Genomic DNA, 22331 nt, shown 5'->3' with positions numbered 1-22331 from the left:
CTGGTCATTGCCAAGCAAAACTGAGCATGAATATCATGTCATTGGATCTGCTGAAACACTGCGATTATAGCTGTTCGTGGACCAGAGATGATGTAGGACAGTGTCTGTACTGTAAAGTGTTTTCAGACTTTTGTGGAGGCCACAGGAGACTGGGTGAAATTATGGATACTCTCCCCAGAAATATGTACATATAGAAAGAAACATCAAATGTCAGTGTGTATATGAGGATCATCTGAAGTGACACAGATCTGGGTTTTTGATCCCTGGAAGAGACAAAGGCCGGAAGAAGACGTGTTGAGCAATCACTTCATGACCCAACAATGCTGCTCCACTTACCAGTGAGTAGGGACTGAAGTGGACAAACCTGGGCCCATAACAACCATCAAGGAAATAAGTTGAAAGATGCCACTTAATGAGTCACTCCTCCTCCAAGCAGACTTGAGTGCCTACAGCGTGCAGATCAAGTTCTAGTCTCAGATCATGGCTCCAAATGTGGAAATTTGTCATTCTTTTCCATTCCTGAACCCCAATGTCCATTCCCCGAACTTATACCTCTCTTCCCATGTACAGGAATGCCACCTGTCAACAATCTTGTTGGCGGCAGAGACACCTCCATCCACAGAGAGGGGAACCCACTTTGCCAGTCCTGCAGGTGGACATGACATGAAGCTTCAACAGTCATGTGACCACCTGCCAGACTCAGACTCAGGACGCATAATAGACTCACTGGGACAGTGTTCATGTATTGGGCACAGGGGGTCTGAACCGTGTCACAGTTGTGTCATGCAGCTGTCAGGGCAGCAGCGATAGCAGTCCCAGCTGCAGGGTCCAGTGGCCTCCCTCAGGGGAGTCAGTGGTGTGGACAGTGGTGTTGATACCCAGTAGTGGGCACTGGCTGTCTGTGGGCCTCTGTCTAGGGTTCAGTGTGGATTCTGCTCCCGGCTGTGTAGTCTCAAGCCTGTATTGTGGCTTTCCTGGAAGTAAAACAAGGTCCCATATAGTCTCTCTCTTCCCCGAGTCTCACTGTAACTGTATGTATGTATCACAAGGAGTCAGAAACCCATGTAAAGACTTTCCAAGAACAAGAATTCAGGCATTTTTAAACCAACTTTATAGAGATATGATTGACATACAGCATTGTGTGAGTTTAGGGTACAACCTGCTGATCGATACATTTCTGTATTTCACAATGATAACAACCGTAACATTGACTAACACGTGCATCATGTCACACAGTCACCATTTTCTTTTGTGTGATGCAGACATTTAACTCAGACATTTTATGTTGAGCTGTTAACTTCCTCAGTCAGTCACCCGGCTGTGCCCCACGGAAGAGAAAAAAAGCGTCTCCCAGTATATCTTGCATTTTTCTTCCTACAAAAAACCATTTGAAGATTTTATTTATTTATTTGAGACAGAGAGAATGAGAGAGGGAAAGAGCAAGCATGTGTGAGAGGAGCAGGGAGGGGTAGATGGAGAGGGAGGACATTTCAAGCAGACTCATCACATGGGCTAGTTCTCATGACCCTGAGATCGTGACCTGAGCTGAAACCAAGAGTGGGACACCCAGATGCCCCCGAAAAACCATTTAAATGTGTCTGTAAGACCCCTTCCCACAATGAGGGCTCTCATCGATCACTTCAGTGTTCTCTATCTTGTGGAGTCACAGGATTCCCTATGGCTTTGTTACCAAATACTCAGGCCTCTCCCCAGACCCACCAGCTTAAAATGTTGGGCGTGGGCCCAGGAATCACTATAGGAGAGGCTGATGCGTGGCCATGTGAGGATCCTGCTTCCTGTGCTCGTTACTCAGTGTGGGATCTGACGACCAGCAGCAGCAGCAGCACCAACCTTGTTATCAACCCAGCATCTCACGCTCTACCCCAGACTGTTTAGATCTCATAGTCCAGGAAATTCCTGTGCACACTGAAGGCTGGGCCTCCCTGGTCTATGTGCCTTCTAGATGCAGAACCAGACTGTGCAGTGCTCTCTGAGTGTGTGCTCTGGTCAGCCTGCTTAGCCCGGAGGAGTCCAGAGTTTGGTCCTGTTCCTTTCTCTTCTATGGTTCTTACCCCCTTGGTTTCCTCATCTCTGCTGAAGGCTCTAATCATCATGTATATGATGATTTCATATACCTCCTAAATCTATTTCTCCAATCCAGATATTTTTCCTCCCCTGCACTCTGTATGCAACTGCCAACCTCACTGCATTTCTAATAGTTGTCTCAGATTCCACATGCCTAACCTGGATGCCTGTGATGCTGCTTCACCCAGTGTCCTGCTTCCAGAATCTTCCCCATATCCAAGGAAGGCACTGCACATTTCTACGTGCAGTCTGAAATACTGGGTGCCCTCCTTGATTCCTCCTCCTCACCACCCAGAATGGAACCATTAGGTAATGCTGCAAAGTCCATCTGTGAATATCCAGCATCCAACCACTTCTATTATCTTCCCTCCTCACACCCTAGACGTACAGCCCACATCCCCCTCCTGGGACACAGCACTGGTTTCCTACATTTTCTCTACTGGTGGCTCACCCTGCACCTCTCGATTCTCACAGCAGCAAACAGGTGCTGCTTAGAAAGTCAATCCCGTCGATCTGTTCATTCCTGTAACTCCACTCCTCACTCAGAGAAAACTCAAAAGCCTTCTAATACCCTCAGACCTCCATGATGAGGTCACCTTCTCAGTGAGGCTCCACTGATCCCTGGAGTAAAGGAGCCATCGTCCCTGTCTCAGCACAGGTGATCTCTGGGTCTCCTTCCTCACAGCTCCTGCCAACTTCCAACTTAAACACTTCCCTTACTACTGCGCTTACACAATACACAGTTCACCTCCGAATGACACTGGTTTACACCATATATGTGCACCTGTGTGTGGACTTTTTGCAGTAAGTCCCGTGCATACATTTCTTCTTCTTTGTGATTCTGACTAATTTTTGCAGTTTCATTCATTGATAGAAGACTGTTTTCTACCTGTGACATAAACGTGTGTTAAGTGACTCTTCATGTTATCAGTGAGGCTTCCAGCAACAGTAGGCTATTAGTTCTAACGTTTTGAGGGAGTCAAAAGCTATACTTGGATTTCTGACTGCACGAGGGGGCCACTACCTCAGTCCCCACATTGTCGGAGGGTCAAGTATAGTCTGCCCCTCACACTAGAACATATTCTCCACAAGACCAGCACATTTTCCCTCTTCTTAGTCTCACTGAGGCGTTCCAGATGGAAACATAGCATGTCCTGTATGTGGCACATGACTGTTGTCAGTTGAATGAATGAGCAGATAGAGGACTCCTTCTTCTAGATGAGTCTCAGGCACAGCTGTTCTGAGGCAGCTGCTGCCCCACGTGCACCGACCTCCCCATCAGTGCTGTCTCTCTCCCCTCACAGGGCTGCCCTCCCCTCCCTCCCTCTGCTCAGCCCCTCCCTCCACACCATCTCTCCTGCACAGCACAGCACAGCACAGCACACAGATCTCTCTCTCCAGAAACACTGTACTCAGGCTTTTTGGGTCCTTTTCTCCAACCACAAAGAGATCTACATTAGACTCTGCTTTATAGATCCATGAACTTGGATCCAAGCCAGCACTAGGATCATTAAACTAGGGGTAGGGAAGAGAGGGCAGAGCAGCTGGAGAGAGAAACAAACTGATGTTTATTAAGGCTGAAAAACTTTCAGATTCCTCCTCTATCTCCAGAATTCTAAGAATAATCTAGAAAACAGGTCTCGAGTGAGGGGAAGAGATGGATGAGTCTGAAAGTTCATCCCTCTGTACCACAGAGACTCCTGTGTGCTGGGGACAACCTAGGCCTGTGGGAACACAGCCCAAAGGACACCTGCTGCTATAACCGATAGGGTCACCCAGGGAGAATGGGTCAAGAACTTGCACACAAGAGCAAGAGCCACCCTGATGCTCTAGAGAAACAATGAAAAAAGCCCACCCCAGAATGGAGGCTATGACCCAACCCAGGCTTGACGTGAGGCTGACCCAGTCCCAGGAAGCTCTTGCTGCACAAGGTCCTGGTGACAAGTGATATCTAAGTCCCTGTGATCACAGCGCCTAGCTTCCACACAAGGGTGAAGGACACAGAGCAGAGAGATGACCCAGCTGAGGGGTGAGCACGTCACCCCCATGATGCACTGAGCACACACTGGGCACAGGCCCCATCCCCACTCATCTCCTCACAGCCTTCTGCCCCCACTCGCAAGACTCAGCACAGTAAACACACGGATTCTGGAAGGTTCTCAGTGCTTCCATTTATTTGCTGTCTCAGTTTTACAAATCTCCTCTTTTATTACCTCATCAACCCCATATGGCAAGAATTAGGAAATACAACTCATGTCTGGATTCTCATTTTTAATACAGAAGTAAGTCATTTGTACTCAGCCCAACATGAAATAAAGAAAGGGATGGAGATGGTCCAGTCCTGCCTCTGCTGGAACAGGAAAGCACATCAGAAAAGAGAATAAAATCAGAATATGGAGGTGTCTGGTGGGCAAATCTCATGTCCTCACATTATGTTCAAAGGAACACAGACACATTCTGACATCTGCACAAAGAGAAATTAGGGGTTGCTAATGTCACCAAGTGGGGGTGTGAAGAAATCTTCCATCTCTTAGTCCCCACAAGGCAGCTGGTCTCACACTGTGAAAAAAAATAATGTACAAATTGAGGTCAGTCCCATAAGTGGGGACATCTCAGAAGCCCCCCTCATGTGCAAAGTGTCCCTAGTGCCCCAATCCTTCTCCACATCAGGGTCTCCAGGGTCTCACCTTTAGGAAGGTGATGTGTGAGAGACACATCAGAGCCCTGGGCACTGTCATCACCTAGGGGAGAACAAACAGGATGTGGTCAGAGCCCACAGGAGAGGAGACTAAAGGAGTAGCTATGGGGTGTGTGAGCTCCCCATGGGGTCCTGTCTACACTATCCCAGGGTCTCAGGGATCACCCCTCCATACTTACGTGCAGCATGGGAGTAGCCTGGTCCTTTTCCACCTGTGGGAAAAAAATATCATATCAGAGGCCTGAGACAAGGCTGGGCCATGAGATCCTAAAGGAAGCTCCCAGTCCTGGTTCTAAATGAAGTTTCCAGAATTCTAACTGAACACCCAGGACACGATAGGAAACATGAGAAACGAGGTGAGGAGTCGCTGGGTCACCCAGCAGGCTGGAGTTCTGTCCTCAGCAGGGACTTTCCTCTCTGTCCTGTGACTGCTGGGCATGAGGTCCCCATCACCAGAATTAGCAAGATGAAAATGTGTCCTTCATTTTCACAAGTTTTTGCTATAGAGTGAGTGTTCATGATCAGCTCCGGAGCAGGCAAGTCCATTTGGGAGGATGGTACTTCCCAGTAACAAGGCAGGGCAGTCTGCTACAGAGGAAATCCCCCAGTGGGACAAGAAACCTGAGATCCCTCACCCCACTCCATTCCTTACCTGAGCGCTTCTTCCTCCAGATCACAGCTCCAATCACTGCAATGACCACGAGGAGAACCAGACCAGCAATGATCCACGTGATGGGGATGGTGGGAGAAGGTGGCTCTGGAAATGGAGGCAAGGTCAGGGGTACAGAGCTCTGGTAAGTGTCCTGGCCCTGCTGAAGTTCTCTAGAAGGCCTGATTTCCCTGAGAAGAGGCTCTACCCAAAACCCTCCTTACCCCATCTCAAGGTGACAGGCTTGGGTAGCCCCTCATGCTGCACATGGCATGTGTATGTCTGCTCCTCTCCAGAAGGCACCACCACAGCCACCCACTTCTGGAAGGTTCCATCTCCTGCAGGCCTGGTCTCCACAAGCTCTGTGTCCTGGGTCAGGTCCTCTCCATCTCGTTGCCAGGTCAGGGTGATCTCCGCAGGGTAGAAGTCCAGAGCCCAGCACCTCAGGGTGACATCATGGTCAGAGTAGGAGTGGCGGGTCACGTGTGTATTGGGGGGTTCTGAGGAAGAGAATCAGAAAATGCACACCTGAGTTTACCTTTATAGGCCACTGAAATGGCATTCATGTGACCATCTTGAGATGGACTGGGTATTGGTTCGGATGGAAGAAGCACAAAACCCAGTCACCACCTAGACCTTGGGATCTTCTAATCCTGGGAAGTTCTAGAATCAGGGAGAGAGTCCAGGATAGGAGGCTGTAGGTTTAAGGGGGAGAGCGCACTAATGGTTCTGACTCTGGCGGGGGGAGGGGAGTGAATGACTCAAAACACCCAGTCAGACCTCCAAAGATGTTCTCACTGGAGAAAAAGGCCTTGAGAGGTTAAGCCATGGTTCCCAGGGTGGCTGCCAGGGTCAAAGAGAACCGCGGATGGGTTATTGCAGGGATGGTCTCCACCTGTCTCCTGGGAGAGACTGGATTCCTCCATTGTCCTTAGAGAAAAGCTGCCCTTTGGGTGAGTCACTCTCTAGTAGGAACCTGAACACCCAGGCGGACCTCCCTCTCCCCACCCGTGGGAGGGCGGTGTTCGGCCACTGAGTCCATTTTCCCTTCCTGGTGGGAAGCCAGCCCCAGGGGAGGAGAGATCAGGGAGGCCCCGCGGCCCCTAGTACCTGAGCGCAGCAGCGTCTCCTTCCCGTTCTCCAGGTACCTTTGGAGCCACTCCACGCACGTGCCCTCCAGGTAGCTCCTCCAGCGCTCTGCATCACCCGCCGCCTCTAACTTGCGCCGGGAGATCTGCGCCGCCGTGTCTGCCGCGGTCCAGGAGCGCAGGTCCTCGTTCAGGGCGAGGTAATCCGCGCCGTCGTAGGCGAACTGACTGTACCCGCGGAGGAGGCGCCCGTCGGGCCCCACGTCACAGCCGTACATGCGCTGGATGGTGTGAGACCCTGGCCCCGCCCCGACAGGCAGGGGGTTAAGTCCAAACAGAAAGTAAAACCGCCTAAAAGTTCCCGCGGGTTCTTTGGCCTTAAGGATGCGGGACGGCGGAGGGGCAGCGGGAGGGTCCCTCAGACTCGGGTGACGCTCAGACCCGGATATCGGAGAATGAGGGTCGTGACCTGGACCCGGGCCCTGTCGCTCACCGGCCTCGCTCTGGTTGTAGTAGCCCCGCAGGTTGTTCAGGCTCAGTCGGTCAGTCTGTGCGGCGTCCTTGCAGTTCCGCGTGTTCCGGTCCCAATACTCCGGCCCCTCCTGCTCCACCCACCGCGCCCGCGGCTCCATCCTCCGACTGGCAGAGTCGCTGTCGAAGCGCACGAACTGCGAGTCGTCCACGTAGCCGACTTCCCAGTACCGGGGCTCCCCGCGGCCGGGCCGGGACACCGCGGTGTCGAAATACCTCAGGGAGTGGGAGCCTGCGGGCGCGGAGGGGCTGAGACCCCGCCCGACCCTCCTCCCGGCGCGGGGCCCGGGGCCCAGGTGGAGGGCAGGGAGAGAGGGCACCGAGTCGGGGAGAGCAGGGTGCAGGCGGGAAGGGACGGGGTAAGCACAGGCCGGGGCGGGGATGGGGGCTGCGGAGAGGCACCTACCCTGGGTGTCCCGCGTCCCCGCCGGGTGGTCCCCTCGCTCCCTCCCCGCAGAGGCCCTTTCCTCCAGCCCCGCACTCACCCGCCCAGGTCTCGGTCACGGCCAGCGCCCCCCACAGCAGCAGTAGGAGGGTTCGGGGCATCACGACCTGCATCTCCAGAGTCTGAGGAGACGGTGAGTCGCCGCTGGGCTCGCAGGCGGGTGAGGAGACTTTATAACCCGAAACCGCGGTGCCGCTGATTGGCTTCGCCGGAAACCCGGCACCCAATGGGAGCGCCAGCTGGGTGTGTGTCACGAGTATCCAGGCAGGAGGAGGCGACACAGGTTGGGAGAGAGAAAAGTGAAACCCAGAGAGATGGAGACTCCCCACACTGGGCTTCCCCAACCCAGACACCGCCCTGGGTCCTGAGAGGCGACCCAGGGACCTGGGACTTTGCCCTGACCCTTCACCTACTGCACAGAGCGCTCTTTGTCACACTGTCCCCCTGAGTCATGGCCCAGGAGCTCCGTGAGTCAGTGATTCTCAAACATTCTGTTCACAATGTATCTGTACAGTCTCAGGGATGACTGAGGATCCCAAGGGTCATTTTGTATCTGTGGGTTATCTCTATCAGTATTTACCGTAGTAGGAATAAAACAGGTTTAAAAATTCATTAATTCATTTAGAATCATATTAATAATCCATGGCATGAAAACAGAAATATTGTTTTTATGCACAATAACTATTTCTACAAATAAAAATCAGAGAAGAGTGATGTTCTTGCATTTTACTTTTTTGCAAGTCCCTTTCTTGTCTGTCTCCTTAGAAGTCCCCTGGATGTTCAGATTTGCTTCTGCCTTTATTGTGTTGTTCTGGTTGATGTGTATGAAAAAATGTACAACCTTACACAAATATGGGAGACTAGTATGTTTCATAACCTTCTCAGATAATTACGGCTATTCATCTTAGGTACTGTATTCAAATGACACAAGTTGTACTTTCTCTAAGGTTATTTGCAAAGTGGAACTTGAGAGAGTATCATTGACTCTGTCATCTGATATCTTAAAATCCACAGGCCCATCTTGCATACTGAATGGATCTTGTACTAACGCATGATTTTTTAAAAAAGTAATGTGTTGTTTAACTAAATTATGCATGTGTTCTAGTGTTGATGAGGTTAAAATTGATTTATCAAAAGTCATATTTGTTTTAATATTACCACAGATCCCAATAGATCAGTAGTGGGAAGCTGTCAAGTTTATTGGTACATCACAAGTTTCCCAAAATTCTGATTTTTCTCTTGAGACCTTACATTTGATCAAGGCAACAAGTACTCTCAGCTGTCATATATGAGTTGATTTTCCTGAAAGGGTAACTTCATGTTCATTTTCCAGACACTGTCGGTCAATTGTGCTAGTCTAAATAATCCAAGTTCTGTGTCATTCATTCCTTCGGGTAAAAATGGCATTCTGTTAAAAAAAAAGAAAAAAGAGGCCAGTTAATTTTACACAAATTATTTTCCTTGGGGTTTATGTATGTAGAAGTGCTGTACATCCCATGTCATCACATACGACATGTTTAAATGTGGATTTGAGAATAATTAATAAAGATAATAATTTCTAGTGCTTTGATCAGTATGTTTGAATGTGATACTAGTTTTTTGTCCTACTTTTGTTTTTGAGGTATTTTATTTGCATGTAGGTATTATCTCCCTAGGTCTCAGGATTTTCCCTCATGTGAGTTTTCATTTTGCTTCTTCATGGTCCATGATGCCAGCAGAGGTTGTCAGGACAATGAAACCAAACTGGAGGGATGGGGGGCAGATTCTTCTGCTATCATGGTAGATCTTTGAGTTGCACATCAAATCTGCGCTGCTCACTTCACTCAGGTTTAACCTGCCCATAAGGTTCACAGCAATATTCCCAGCTCTGTGATCAGCAGTGATTTCAAATTCCCAATATAACCATGCTTTGTCATCACAGTTAGAAATGGGATGATGACTTTGGAGCATGGCCTAATAAGACCTGACTTTGCCTCTCTTCTAGGCATTAATACTCTTGAGAGCATCTGCTGGGACATGCATGGGACCATTATGGTGGCTTGGAAAGTGGTGGAAAGAGTGGTTTTGTTTTTTTATGGAAGTGAGTAGTGGTGAAGAAAAACAATTGCCCTGTGGACCTATTACCTCCATTCTTGCTAAGTTTTACCTCAGTGTGAATGTCAATGATGTGAAAAGGCAAATAATGTCTAAGTAATGTTATGAAAATAGTGTTAACCTCATGGATTCTGTGCAAGGGCCTCAGTGACATCAGCTGCTCCTCAGACCACACTTTGAGAACGGCTGCTCTGAAAACCCTGGGAGAGTCTCCCACTGGTCCTGTCCTGGCCTCCTCCTCACTCAGCAGAATCCCTTTCCCTGAGCTGTACTTGCTCTCTGAAAACTCAGCTCTGACTTCAGGCCCTGAGTGCATCTAGAGGAGACCTCACCTCCTGGAAATGTGATGGCAGAGAGGGTCCCCAGTCTGGGAAGGGAGGTGGAGGGACAGGGATTTCCTTTTTGTAACTGGGGACAGTTTTCCCCTGAAGGCACCAGACCTAGGCATAAACAACTTTGATTTTGTGACACATCAGCTTCTTATGTATTCTCATCCCAGCCAGGAATCTGACGTCGTCTGTAAGAGAAATCATGTTGGTTTTTCACTTTACATGTATCTAGTGTATTTGACTTGAGACCCACAAAGCATGAAGTATAGTACCTTCCAATAAAACAGTCTGTGTGGAAGGAATTGTTCTGTATCCGCGCTGTCCAGTATGGTGGCCACGAGATGCATGTGGCTCTTGAGATGCAGGTGGCATTGAAATGTGGCTGGTGTGCTAAGCAGTTGAATTTTTAATTGTTTTAAATGAATAGGAATTTAAGTAGCCACAGGTGGCTTATAACTATTATTCAGACAGTACATATCTAGAACGCTCTTAGTTGTCAGGATCCTCCTCAAAGAAGAGACTCTGTGACTCATAGGTGTATGTGTATTAAATTTACCTTTAAATGGAATTTGTAGATTTGTCTATGTGGATCTGAAACATATGCTTAAAATACAGCATGAAAGTGTAAGTACCATGCATTGAGACAGCTGAAGTGTACAGACATTAGCCAAAACGTGATTATCACATCTAGGTCGTAAGTGTTCAAGATGCCCATCCCTGGAGCTCATTGTTATCTCTTACTTTGGATGTCTTGGTGTTGGTTGTGTTCACCTGGTAAACATTAGGAGGCTCATAAGTCTTCACTGAGCCCAGGTGAGAGGGTATATTGGCTACAACTTGTATCTCGTAGGCTCTGTACGTACTTGTAAATGTCATAAAGCAGAAGACAGACATGTTAGATTCCACCACCTTATCATCCTTTACCTCTTGCTCCTCCCCACACTTTTGCCCAAATTCAGACAATTCTCCGTGTTTCCCTTCAACCTTGTGAAACCCTCTGCTCCTCATTTCTACTGAGGTGAAAATATACATGAAATGTTTACAACTGTAGGATGAAGAAATTCTCTAAGCACAGTCTAGTGTCGAAAACCTATAGGAAATTTATTAAATATCTGCATGCCAACCACACTCTCACAAAGATACAAACTCATGTCCATGAACAAATTAAAAGACACAAAAACAATTGTGACAGACAAAAGGGTAACATGGTTCAATGCTCTTCAGCCCAAGACCACTAGGAGCACCTGTGGGCATTCAAGTTGGATCTATTACCTGTTGCAGTGAGATGCCACGGGGCATCTTAATATGAAGGTGTTAGAACCTATGGGACATGGGCTTTGGATGGGAGTTTTGGAGAGGACCCATGGAAGTTGGGGGCCACTCCTGACTGCGTGTTGTCGGGACGTGTAGGCAATCCCATGGCTGAGCATCCCAGTGAGTCTGCTCTCCAGCAGGGCAGACCAGAGTGAAGGGAGAGCAGTCATGGTGAAGAAGCAGTGATTGCTCACATTGGCTGACACAGGGAGATGTGTATTATTCTGTGGGTTGTGTAGTGCCTTGTTTTGTCTGTAATGACACAAAGTGATGTCATGGTTTCAGAGTGTCCTTGGCTGATGCTGATGTTCTGTGAGGCTCATGTCCCACAGGAGAGGAATATGGCCAGGTGGTGGACATTCACCAGCTTCTGACCACACTGAGCCTGACTATCACTGTCAGACCAGCTCCCAGTGTTGGGGGCTTCTGGCTCTTCTCTGTTAAATTCCATATTTTAAAATAGCTACAACTGATTCAAAATATAATTATAGAATTGGTATTTCTCTTTTCCTTGGGTAAATACCCAGGAGCGGAATTGTTGGATTACATGGCAAATCACTATGTTGTACACCTGAAATGAGGGTAATATTTTGTGTCAAATGCAATCAAACAACAAAAGAAAAAGAAAGAAAAGAGAAATAAAAATGTTAGAAAATAATTTGGGAAGGTGTAAATGAAACATCAAACCAATGTATTTGTGATAAGAAAACATAAACAAATATGAGAATGTGGAATAAGTAATAGGAATAAAGCTATAAAATAAATCTATGTACTTGACAAAGTTGAAAGTAAGGGATGAGAGTGTTCATCAGAGGTTCAGGAAAACAGTGTCGTAAATGTTGATGGAAGTGATCACTGGGACACAATTTTCAATGGTGCTTTAGAAAAATGTCTCCACAAATGCTATGTGCTTATATTGGGAAACAGACATTTTCTTTGAGGGGTTTATCCTAAGGAGATAATTACATATGTTTACAAGGATGTGCGTTCACTTGTGGTTTATAAAAACAAAGAACAGAAGTTATGTAATCGCTATAATCAATATGATGAAGGTAAGTACAAATAGTGGAACATTAGCATGTGTCAGGGATTATCACCATGTGATTTGCACAGAGGGTCACAGTTCATCATGAAAGCAAACCCAGGAGGCACCCTGTAGGGCATCCCTTTGTTCAGACAGGGAAAGGGAGACTCAGAGAGAAGGATGCTGTGGAGGCTGTGCTCAGCATAAAATGTTTGCTCCCAGAGACCTTGTTGACTTGTTAGTTGTTTCCTGTCTATCAGGGGGTGGGTATGTCTGTGCATTCCATGCAAGTGAGCTGTTGCAATGTTCCAGAATGTTCTGTGATGGGAGGCTTCGAGGCTCAGAGCCTAGGAGGACATTAAGGAGCAATGTGACTCAGCTGCTCAAATCACACTAAAGTCCATCATCCAGTGGATATCTTGAAGCCTCCAGGGACTCAGGATCAGTTGGCCTCTGGAGCTACAGTGCAGAGCAAGGGTGACACCCTGGTGACAGGACAATGGCAGGGTCATGTGGGAGATGGGCATGGAGCAGAAATGACAGAGGGAATGCAGGTTGCTCCTGAGATGAGTCCTGTGTGGAGAAAGGTCATGATATCACGAAAGCAGGAACCAGGAGACCTAGCAGGGCCCCTACCACTAGGATCAGTCACATCTACAGGATGCACCAGGCATATGGATGTGAAACAAAAACACAACTACACACAGTGCTGTACGATCATAGAACAGGAAAGAGCTCTGGGAATCTAACAATATGACCACAGAAATGAATAATTGAGTGGATACACTGGATGATAACTGTTTTCCTTCCCTGAAGTCATACAATCAGGAATGTGATGGTAACGGGAGAGAAGACCTGTTTGTTTCTCAATCAAATGCTTCCAACAAGTTAATAACAACAGTTTTAAAAACGATAGTGAGGAGTGCCTGGGTGGATCAATCATTAAGCATCTGCCTTTGGCTCAGGTCATAATCCCAGGGTCCTGGAATCGAGCGGGAAGCCTGCTTCTCCCTCTCTCACTTCCCCTGCTTGTGTTCCCTCTGTCATTATGTTTCTCTCTGTCAAATAAAATCTTTTAAGAAAATGAAGTGAATAGGAAATGATGAAATAAATTTCAAGAATATTTCTCCCACTTTATAGGGATAAACACACTTGTTGAGAGACCCACCCAAATTCTTAACTAGAGCAGATGAGAGGAGACCCACACGAGGACATATCATAGTAAAATGTCAGAAAGAAGGTGGAAGGGCAGATGCCTTGAAAACTCCAAGAGGCAACAACACAGGCCTGGGGGCTGGAAGGCATGAGACAAGGCCCCCAAATCCTGAGGACATCTCTACCCAGCACAGAGTCTCTGTCACATTACCAGGTGACAGTCTCCTCAGATGTGAGAGTTTCTGTTCTCCTTTCCGTGTTTCCTTCTGCAGGACAGCAGTAGGCAGAGTGGGACAAATGATGGAGAAAACCGAAGAGGGGGAACACATGGGATCCCGGCCACAGGGAGCCAGCAGGAGAGAGGCCTAGTTCCCCCAGAAGGAGCTGCAGGGGGTCTGGGTGTCAGCCCTGCCCCAGGGGTGTTGGCATCCCCTCCCCATGGGGCAGGACTGAGGGCTGTAGGCCAGGCGGCTGCACGGATATGAACATGGGAGAGGAGAGGATGGGCTCCAGTATGTTCATGAAGTTTTACTCAGGGAGAGCGGAGGAAGGATTTAAAAGGAGCACAAGAGAAAAAAAGTAAATGAAGGGATAAGATATTTATTTACTCTGGGGAAAATAAAAGTTGATTCAGGAAAGGGATCGCAATCATAAGTCTACAGAAGACTCAGCTGTGACTAGTATTTCATGGTCATAGTAAAGGAAACACTGAACATTGAGTTCATCGAAGTTATCAAATAATTATATGGGGCAGATGGGAGAGTGTGAGAGAGGAGCCAGTTCAGGAAAGATGACACATAAACCTGAAGACCAGAGAAGGAGTCTGAGAAGCAGGCTGCTGAGAGGCACAGAAGCAATAATCAGAGAATCAGCCAGAAGAACTAATGCAGGTGGTCTCTGAGATTCAGGAAATGGGGTGATCGAAGCTTGGGGTCATCTGTCTTGATATCAAGGACTGCAGAAGGATTTGACTTGTAAAACTCTGTGCCTCCAGCCATTGGCTACAAAGACAACATGGGGGGTGAGATGATGGGTCAGGATGAGTTCTGCACAGAGGCCATAGAGATGGGGCAGGAGTTGGAGGAGTCGTGGGAGCAAGTGTTGGGTTTATGGAATGATTTTGTTTTGATATGTTCAGTTTTATTTCATGATTTGAATGGGAGTCATCCCAGCATGTTTGTAGGAGAAATGCCCGAGGCAAGAGAGAGGGGAAAGTGCATTAATGCAGGTGAGTGAGGGGCCATGTGACCATGTGGATGGGCAGCCTGAGACAGGAGGGCCTCTCCCCCATCAGTGCTTAGAAGATGAGGACACAGGTGTAGAGGTGGGGAGTGCGGTGGGGGGCCCGTGCAGTTCTCACCTGAGTCCTTCTTTTCTGAGTGAGGAACAAATGAGCTCATCCCCTCAGAGGGGAGCAGGGAGGGAGTCAAGGAGGCTGAGGAGGGAGGAAGAAGTGAGAGGCAGCCCTCTCAGGAGAGTGACAGGGAGCTGAGTGGGGAAATGGCATCTGGAGGGAGCAGGGCTGGGGGCCCTGATCTCTGTGCTCATCACCTTAGAGAGAGAAAGACTTGCAGCAGCAGGAAGATAGATAAGAGAACAGAAGCAAATGCAACAAAACAGCTCAAATGTGAGAATTACATCGTTTTTACTTTGTCATTTATCACTTTTCCCATCCTATAATTTTTCTATGGTGAATATAGATGATACCATATTATTATACATCATACATACACATCATAATCAGAATGTAAATGCTTTAAAAGAGAAGGAGATGGTAGGAAAATCAGCATCTCAGGGCCCAGAGCTGGAAGGGCTGGGCCTGCCTATCTGTTCTCTGAGCAGAGGACTCACAGAGCCTTTGCTTGATGTTGTAGGACCCTGCTCTCTGGGGGGCCAAGCAGAGTCTTTCCCTTCTTTTTGGGGTATGCTCATTGTTTTATTATTATTATCCTATCTTTTCATGTTTTTAAGACGATGGTTTTTCTACATTGCATGATATTTCAAGCTATTTTACTGGAAGAATTTATCCATACAGTCTAGCCCACCTGGTTCAGAAAAAGAAATTCAAAAGTGAAATAGTTCTGTGAAAAGATGATTGATTTTAAAGTAGAAGATCAGAACCTGAGTCTTCAATCATGGTCTGAGGTGGATCTGTCAGGTTTTAGGGATTTTAGTAGTTTCTTTTTAAAACACTATTCATTCACTTACAAGAGCATTCGATAGATACAAATATTCAAAAATAAAGAAGTCATGTGGTAACCCTTCATCCTCCAGTCACCCAAGTTCTCTACCCAAAATCCAGCATGGTCAGCCACTAGTCATGTCTCCTATTTGAAAAATACACCTGTGCCTTACTGTTTATTGTTATATCAGGAAACAAGCTCGCTCAGACCACAGACTGGGAGAAAATATTTGCAAATCACACAGTGTGATAAAGGACTTATTTTAGAATACTCATAAAACCTTAAAAAGGACCAAATAGAAAACAACTCATTAAACATTGAGCAAAAGTATGGAGAGCTGAAGAAGATACACTCATGCGTAATAAGCGCATGAAAAGATGATCAGCAGCAGGTGTCATCAGGGAAATGCAGGTGACAACAACAGTGATCTGCCATCACACACTGTTAGATGGTGGGAATCCAGACACTGATAGTGTCACCTGCTGACCTGGACAGGGAGCCACAGAAAGCCTCAGTCACTAACGGCGGGAAGACAGAACAGCACAGCTGTTGGGAACGGTCAGCGGGTTCTTATAAAGTCAGACACAGACTAAGCACAGAAGCTGCTGATCCCCCTGTAAGGTACTTACCCTAGTCATTTGAGAGCTCATGTCTGCACAACAACCTGCATGCAAATTGTCCCAGCGGAACAGCCCTCACCTGTGGGCTACACTTTGTGACTTCCTACAAAGACTATGGACAGGGACAAAGCCAAAGAAGGAACTTCCCAGGGAGCATCTGGGTTAGACGACCTTAGCCAGTAGGTGAAGGTGAACGAGTGATCACTGTATGTTCTTGCTATGTTGTGTGGAGAATGGCCCGCCCAGGTGTGGTGTTCTCAAACCCCACAGCCTCAGTCAGCCTGATTCACAATGAGAGACAGTCTACAAAATACCCAAACCATCTCCTCAAACATGTCAGAGTCATGAAAAACAAGAACAGTCTGAGACATGGTCACAGCCAGAGGAGCCTGAAGGAGCCATGATGGGACTCAATGAGGTAACTTGGATGGATCTTGGGAGAGAAAACAAAACCATGACAGCAAATCTGGTGTGGAGATCAGTAGTAATATGTGAATATTGTGTAATTAGCTGTGACAAATGCACGACGGTGAGATTGGGGTTAACGACAGGACAAGAGAGTGTGAGGTGCTCAGGGACTCTGCACTAACCTTGTCACTTCTCTGTAAATCCCCAACTATTCTAAGATGAAAGAGTGTCTTTTGTAAAATAGCCCTCAGAGAGGGAATCGGTCCAGGAGGATTGAGGTTTTTCTTTTCAGTTTTCCTGGACTTGTGATCCAGGGGCTGGAGAGAGGGGTTGTGGGGAGGACAGATGGCAACTCAGACACCGGGCAGGGCTCCAGAGCGCTCCTTTCCCGGGATCCCTGTCCCCCCGCTGCACCTGGCCCCAGGGCTGCTCAGAAGGCCCCTTACTCAGAAGGCCCCAAGACACCTAGTCTGCTGGTCCTCCCTCTGGACCTCACTCAGTTCAGCCCAGTGTGACCCCGTGTGGCCAGAGGGCTGAGGGCAGAAGACCTGAGGGGCCTTTGAGTTTCTCCCCAGGGACCTCCCCAGGGTCTCTTTGGGCTCCCCAGCAGGGACACAGGGCTGTGCACACAGGAGAAGACCCCATCCAGTGTCAGGCTCCAGTCTGAATTATCTATATTCAAACAAATTGATTCTTCATTCTGCCTCTCCAGGCTTTCAATGCTGTTTACCTACGGAATTTTACTATATATCTTTCTTTTTGTTCTAGAATTTCTATTTGGTCTTCTTAATTCATTCTGCTTCTTTGTTCCGGTTTCCTTTCTGTTCGCCATTTAATGACAAGATTTTCTTACATTCCTTCAACACATATTTATTCAGTTCTTTGAACATATTTCCTGAAGCTGCGTGGGAGCCTTTGGTGCTGACTCCCATATCTGGGTGCACCAGGAATACGTTTCTGTTGACTTTCTCATTAGAGTCACACATTTCTGTTTGCATAAGTCATACATTTCTTTGTATGTCTGGTAATATGTTCTTTAAAAGTGGATTATGCATTTTATGTTTAAGCAAATCTGGAATCTATTTTATTATTTTGAAGACTGTTCTTTTCCTAAAATTGTTTAACCTTCACGGACCCCTGAGCCCCTTCAGTGCTGACAGCTGTTGCCTGCGCCCTGTTTTTCTGCGTCCAGTGGCTGCATTTTCACCCTGGGTCCTGAGTAAGCTGTCCTCCGTCTGTGTGATTAGTGGTGAATCAAGGATGTGCAGTTTCTACTCAGATTATGACACTCACCTTCTCTGTGGTTACGTTGTTCCTGAGATTTCCCTGAGACTTCCAAGTGCCCTGCCAACCATGAAGTCTGACATTTGATGCATTCATCCAGTACTGAATAAGGGCAGGGAGAGGCAGGGGGCCCGTGGCTGGGACACTATTCCTGGCAGGCAGAAGCTCTAAACCAGAGTCAACTAGAGATAAGGAAACAGACCCCTGGCCTCCAGTGGGTCGAATGGTCGGGAGTATGTTTTTTTGGCAGCTACAGGGTATCACAGAAAATGACCAAACCCCAAAGAAGTAAGTCATTAACAGTTTCTCAGTGGTCTTTGCTCAAGCCAAGATGGCACAAGAATCTCAAGCTTCCCAGTCAGTTCTCAAGAAGAGACTGCACTAAAAGCCCTCAGTGGCAACCCATTTGGGACCCCTCTCACTCTAGAGAGCTTTCTCTTTCCTTTCTGTTCTCACCTTCGCTAATAAACTTCCTCTTCCCTTCACTACCCCCTTGTTAAAAAAGACTTTACTTATTTGAAACAGAGAGAGAGATCACAAGTAGGCAGAGAGGCAGGCAGAGAGAGAGGGGGAAGCAGGCTCCCTGCTGAGCAGAGTGCCTGATTCAGGACTTGATCCCAGGACCCTGAGATCATGACCTGAGCCGAAGGCAGAGGCTTAACCCACTGAGCCAACCAGGTGCCCCAGGTATTTATATTTTTAATTTGTTTGCAGCTTGCTTTGTGTAACTTAAATATACATTTATACATTTTATCAATTCTCCTATCCAATATTAGAATTTGCCGTGTATATTCAGTAATGTAAAATGTTAAAACAGCTGAAATCGTAAGAAAATAATTTTAAAAAGTATTTAAATTTGGGGTAGAGTTGACACATAATGTTCCAGTAGTCTCAGGTGTACAAAGTAATGATGTGACAAGTTCGCACATCATGCTCTATTCCTCACAGGTGTAGCTCCCATCTGCCCAATGCAGCCCTTTGACAGTGTCATCCACTGTCTTCCTCATGTGGTGCCTTTTATTCCTGTCACTTATTCATTCTGGAACTGGAAGCCTGTGTCCCCCCTGCCTCTCCTGCATGTCCCCAGCCTCCACCTCCTCCCCTCTGGCAACCATCTCAGATGATCATTTACTGGAGGAGTAATGCCTGTGAACAAGAGAATCCTGTGAACAGAAAGTGCACTGTGTAATATTTGATGCTCATCTTCATGGCTCAAAGGGCAGCGCGAGCTTCTGATGACACTGTTTCCATGTGTGCTGCTCTTATCACCCGTCAGTACTATTATAGAAAGTTCTACTGTTCCCAGGACGTTCCTGCATGCAGCTTATTTATAATGTTCTTCAAATGGTTCTTTTCGACGATGGCCGATGATTTCCGTTGCATCCTGAGCGCGGACAGCATGTGCTCACACGTTCAGCTCTCACACAGCTTTGGGGCGTGATCTGCATGTCATCTTTACACGGCTGGCAAGAGCAAGACACCAGTGAGTTTCAACAAAAGTAGCACATTTTTTTAAAAAAAAATCTGGATATGCCAAATAGTGTTTGCTTTGCAGGAAATCACACACAATCTGTGCATTCTATGGGGGGACCATGGGTGTGGGATTGGAATATGACTGTCCCAGGGGGTGGGAGACAGGGAGGGATGTTGTGTCGTTGTCTCCCATTGTGTTATGTTGTGTGCCTTGTCTCTCCTGTCACACAACACACGTGTGTACACAAACACACACAGAGACATACACACACATGCACACAGATACACACGCATTCCCCACACGTGCATCTCTAGGCCCTCACTCAGTAAATCCTGGAGCCTCCTCTGAATCCCCTGTTTCCTCCCTCAGGACAATGCTCTCTGCATTATTCTCTCTCAGCGGGGTCAGAGCTGCTCCAGGAGGCCCTGCATGTCCTGCCTTGGGCTCCATGGACCGGCCACCTTCCTCTACCAGGACCCTGAGGGGAGGGAGAAGACTCTGGAGTCCAGGGGTGCACACAGGAGCCAAGTTCTTTAGACGACAAGACCAAGATCTGCACGAGCCAGATGAAGAGTAGCCCCTGAAACCTGAGGAATGTGCAGTGATCCTACCGCCAAACCCCATTGACAGCCAGCAGCTTGGGGCCTGGGAGAAAGCAGAGAGAGTCGAGCACACCTCTCACCCCAGGGACATGCGACCCTCTTGTCAGGTGTTCTCCCACCCCATGTCAGGCTGGGGCAGGCAGGTGCGCACAAGCTGTCACATGAGAGTGAAGAGGGGATAGTCTGCTCAGGGGGTGGGTCTTTGTGTCATTAAGTAGTTAACTAACTGAACTCAGTGGGTCATGGGCACAGTTTAGGTTCCTGTAGGTGGGAAACCAGAAGGTATAAGCTAGTGTTTGTCCTCACAGAGCCTACAGTGAAGATGGGGAGGCGCCCACCCTTCTGAGAGCACGTGACTGAGCGTGTGAGGCAGACTGAGAGCTACTGAAGACAGACGCCTCCTTAGATGTCACACGAGAAGCAGAGACACGGTTTACAGGGTTCATAGGCCAGACCCCCTGTGGTCGGGGGAAGGTTCATGAATGAGCTGGAACTCTGTGTATACCTTGATGTGTGTATACGATCTGGGTTGATGGGAGGTGAGGTCCCAAGCAGTCAGCAGTTAGGCTGGCAAGGTGTGGGTGACATTGGACACAGGTAGGTCAGGACATAGGTGTAGTTAATCATTTCTAGTTAATGTCTGGAGGTTTTAGCATATGAAACAGTTAGTAGAGGCCCTTGTATGTGGGATCCAGGCATAAACCAGTGAGAGGGACAATTAGGGCTCAGACTTTCCTATACGGGAGCGTGAATTCCACAGTTTACCAGATGGTTCTGTTTCAGGCCCTGACTTCTGTTTCAGTCCTGCCTTCTCAGGGCTCACAGCATCAGAGGAGAGACACGGTATGCAGTGAGGTTTGGTACAGTGTATAAGGATGGGGCCAGGATCTTTCCAGAACTTTTTAAGGATCTGGGAACAAAATCTAGGAAGAGGTACTCCTATGACTCCCATCACTCAGGCCGTTACAGAGGTGTTAAGAGCTGTGCAGGCGGAGGAAGACCAAATACATCCTTCTTACTGTGTCACACTAGCACAGTCTACACAGTGAATGTTCCCTACGGAGAAGCTGGTGGGGGGGGCGCAAGGACAGATGCTGGGGGGCTCTGGAGGCGTGCTGTGCCCTGACTGACACTGCCTGGTCCTGGGGAGGAGGTGGGCAGGCCCCCCACCCTGCAGGTCACCATGGCTGGGAGCTCCAGGAGGACACTGGGACGGTGGGGTGGTGACAGGATGACTAGGACAATGACAGTGACTGAGTTTCAACATGGAGCCTCTGCCATCCATGGTAGTCTCATCATTGCTGCTATCCCAGCAGAGACAGGATGCCAGTGGGCAGGGGGCCATGGAGGGACGAGACTCGAGAAGCCGCGTTTCCTGTCGTGCAGAGATGCTTGGGGTTTGGGGCAAGAACATCAGCCACACGGGTAAGGACTCCCCACAGCCCAGCCCTGCAGCTCTTCCCGGCCCAGCCTGGGGCTACCCTCTCTCCAGAGCTACTCACACACAGCGATGGAGGACATCTAGTGTGGGATGGGGGGTCATGCGCTGAGGACAGCAGCCCATCCTGAGTCCCCTGGGCAGTGGCATGGCACACATTTCCTAGGCTCACGCTGGGGAACATTCTCTCTGGAGAGCACAGCAGTAGCTCTGAGGCTCATGGAGGTTTCTCATTCTTCAGTCTCTTTCTCACCAGAGACATGGTAGCTGTGAGGACCTATCAATACTGAGCTAGAGATACTGAGTTAGAGGCTTCAAAAGCAGGTGGAGAGTCTCTGAAAAGGCTCTTCCTTGGAGGAAAATGTCAGAGGCGGTTCCCATCTTTTTACCTTGGGCCCAGGCCTGGCTAGTGCTGGTACCTTCTGCCCCCTGAAAGGGAACACTTCCTGCCTTGCCCTGGCAGGCAGCCAGACCCTTAGCAGGTTCACATCTTGGTCTGTGGAGCCGACGCTTTTCTAGAAGGCCTTGCCTTCCTCTCTCTCTGCCTGCCTTTCTGCCTACTTGTGAACTTGTCTGTCAAATAAATAAATAAAATCTTTCAAAAAAAAAAAAAAAAAAAGAAGGCCTTGCCTTAGTGCTCTCTGTTCGCTCTACCACAGAGCCTCCTAGAGCACACGTGACCCACCCCCAACCCCCTGACTATGGGGTCACCCTGAGGGGCTGTGTGCCCTGGGCTCCTGCCCTGCAGAGATGACCGTGACCTGGCGGTGGGCCAGGGAGGACCAGGTCTAGTGCAAGGAGCTTATGGAGACCAGGCAGAAGGGAATGGAACTATCCAGATGTGGGCAGCCATTGTGCTGCCTTCTGGAGATGAAGAGAGATAGATACATGAGCTGTGTGTAGGATGAGG

The 22331-nt window shown here is 48.2% G+C and overlaps 1 protein-coding gene and 1 pseudogene across 1 annotated transcript; one reads left to right on the top strand and one right to left on the bottom strand.

Moving 5' to 3' along the window:
- Positions 1 to 22331, top strand: part of LOC116860929 — a 128100-nt pseudogene that overhangs the window by 30513 nt on the left and 75256 nt on the right.
- LOC116860955 (HLA class I histocompatibility antigen, alpha chain G-like) lies at positions 4629 to 7626 on the bottom strand. Its single transcript, XM_032847321.1, has 5 exons — positions 7537 to 7626; positions 6543 to 7283; positions 5657 to 5932; positions 5436 to 5540; positions 4629 to 4644 (listed from the first exon to the last, which is right to left on the bottom strand). Exons 1-5 carry the CDS (start codon positions 7607 to 7609, stop codon positions 4640 to 4642), a joined length of 1200 nt encoding a protein of 399 aa, XP_032703212.1. The 5' UTR covers positions 7610 to 7626; the 3' UTR covers positions 4629 to 4639.

This window comes from Lontra canadensis, unplaced genomic scaffold (assembly GCF_010015895.1).
Source record: "Lontra canadensis isolate GAN:19392208 unplaced genomic scaffold, GSC_riverotter_1.0 scaffold186, whole genome shotgun sequence".
Taxonomy (NCBI): Eukaryota; Metazoa; Chordata; class Mammalia; order Carnivora; family Mustelidae; genus Lontra; species Lontra canadensis.
This window is presented reverse-complemented; position numbering and strand designations above follow the sequence as displayed.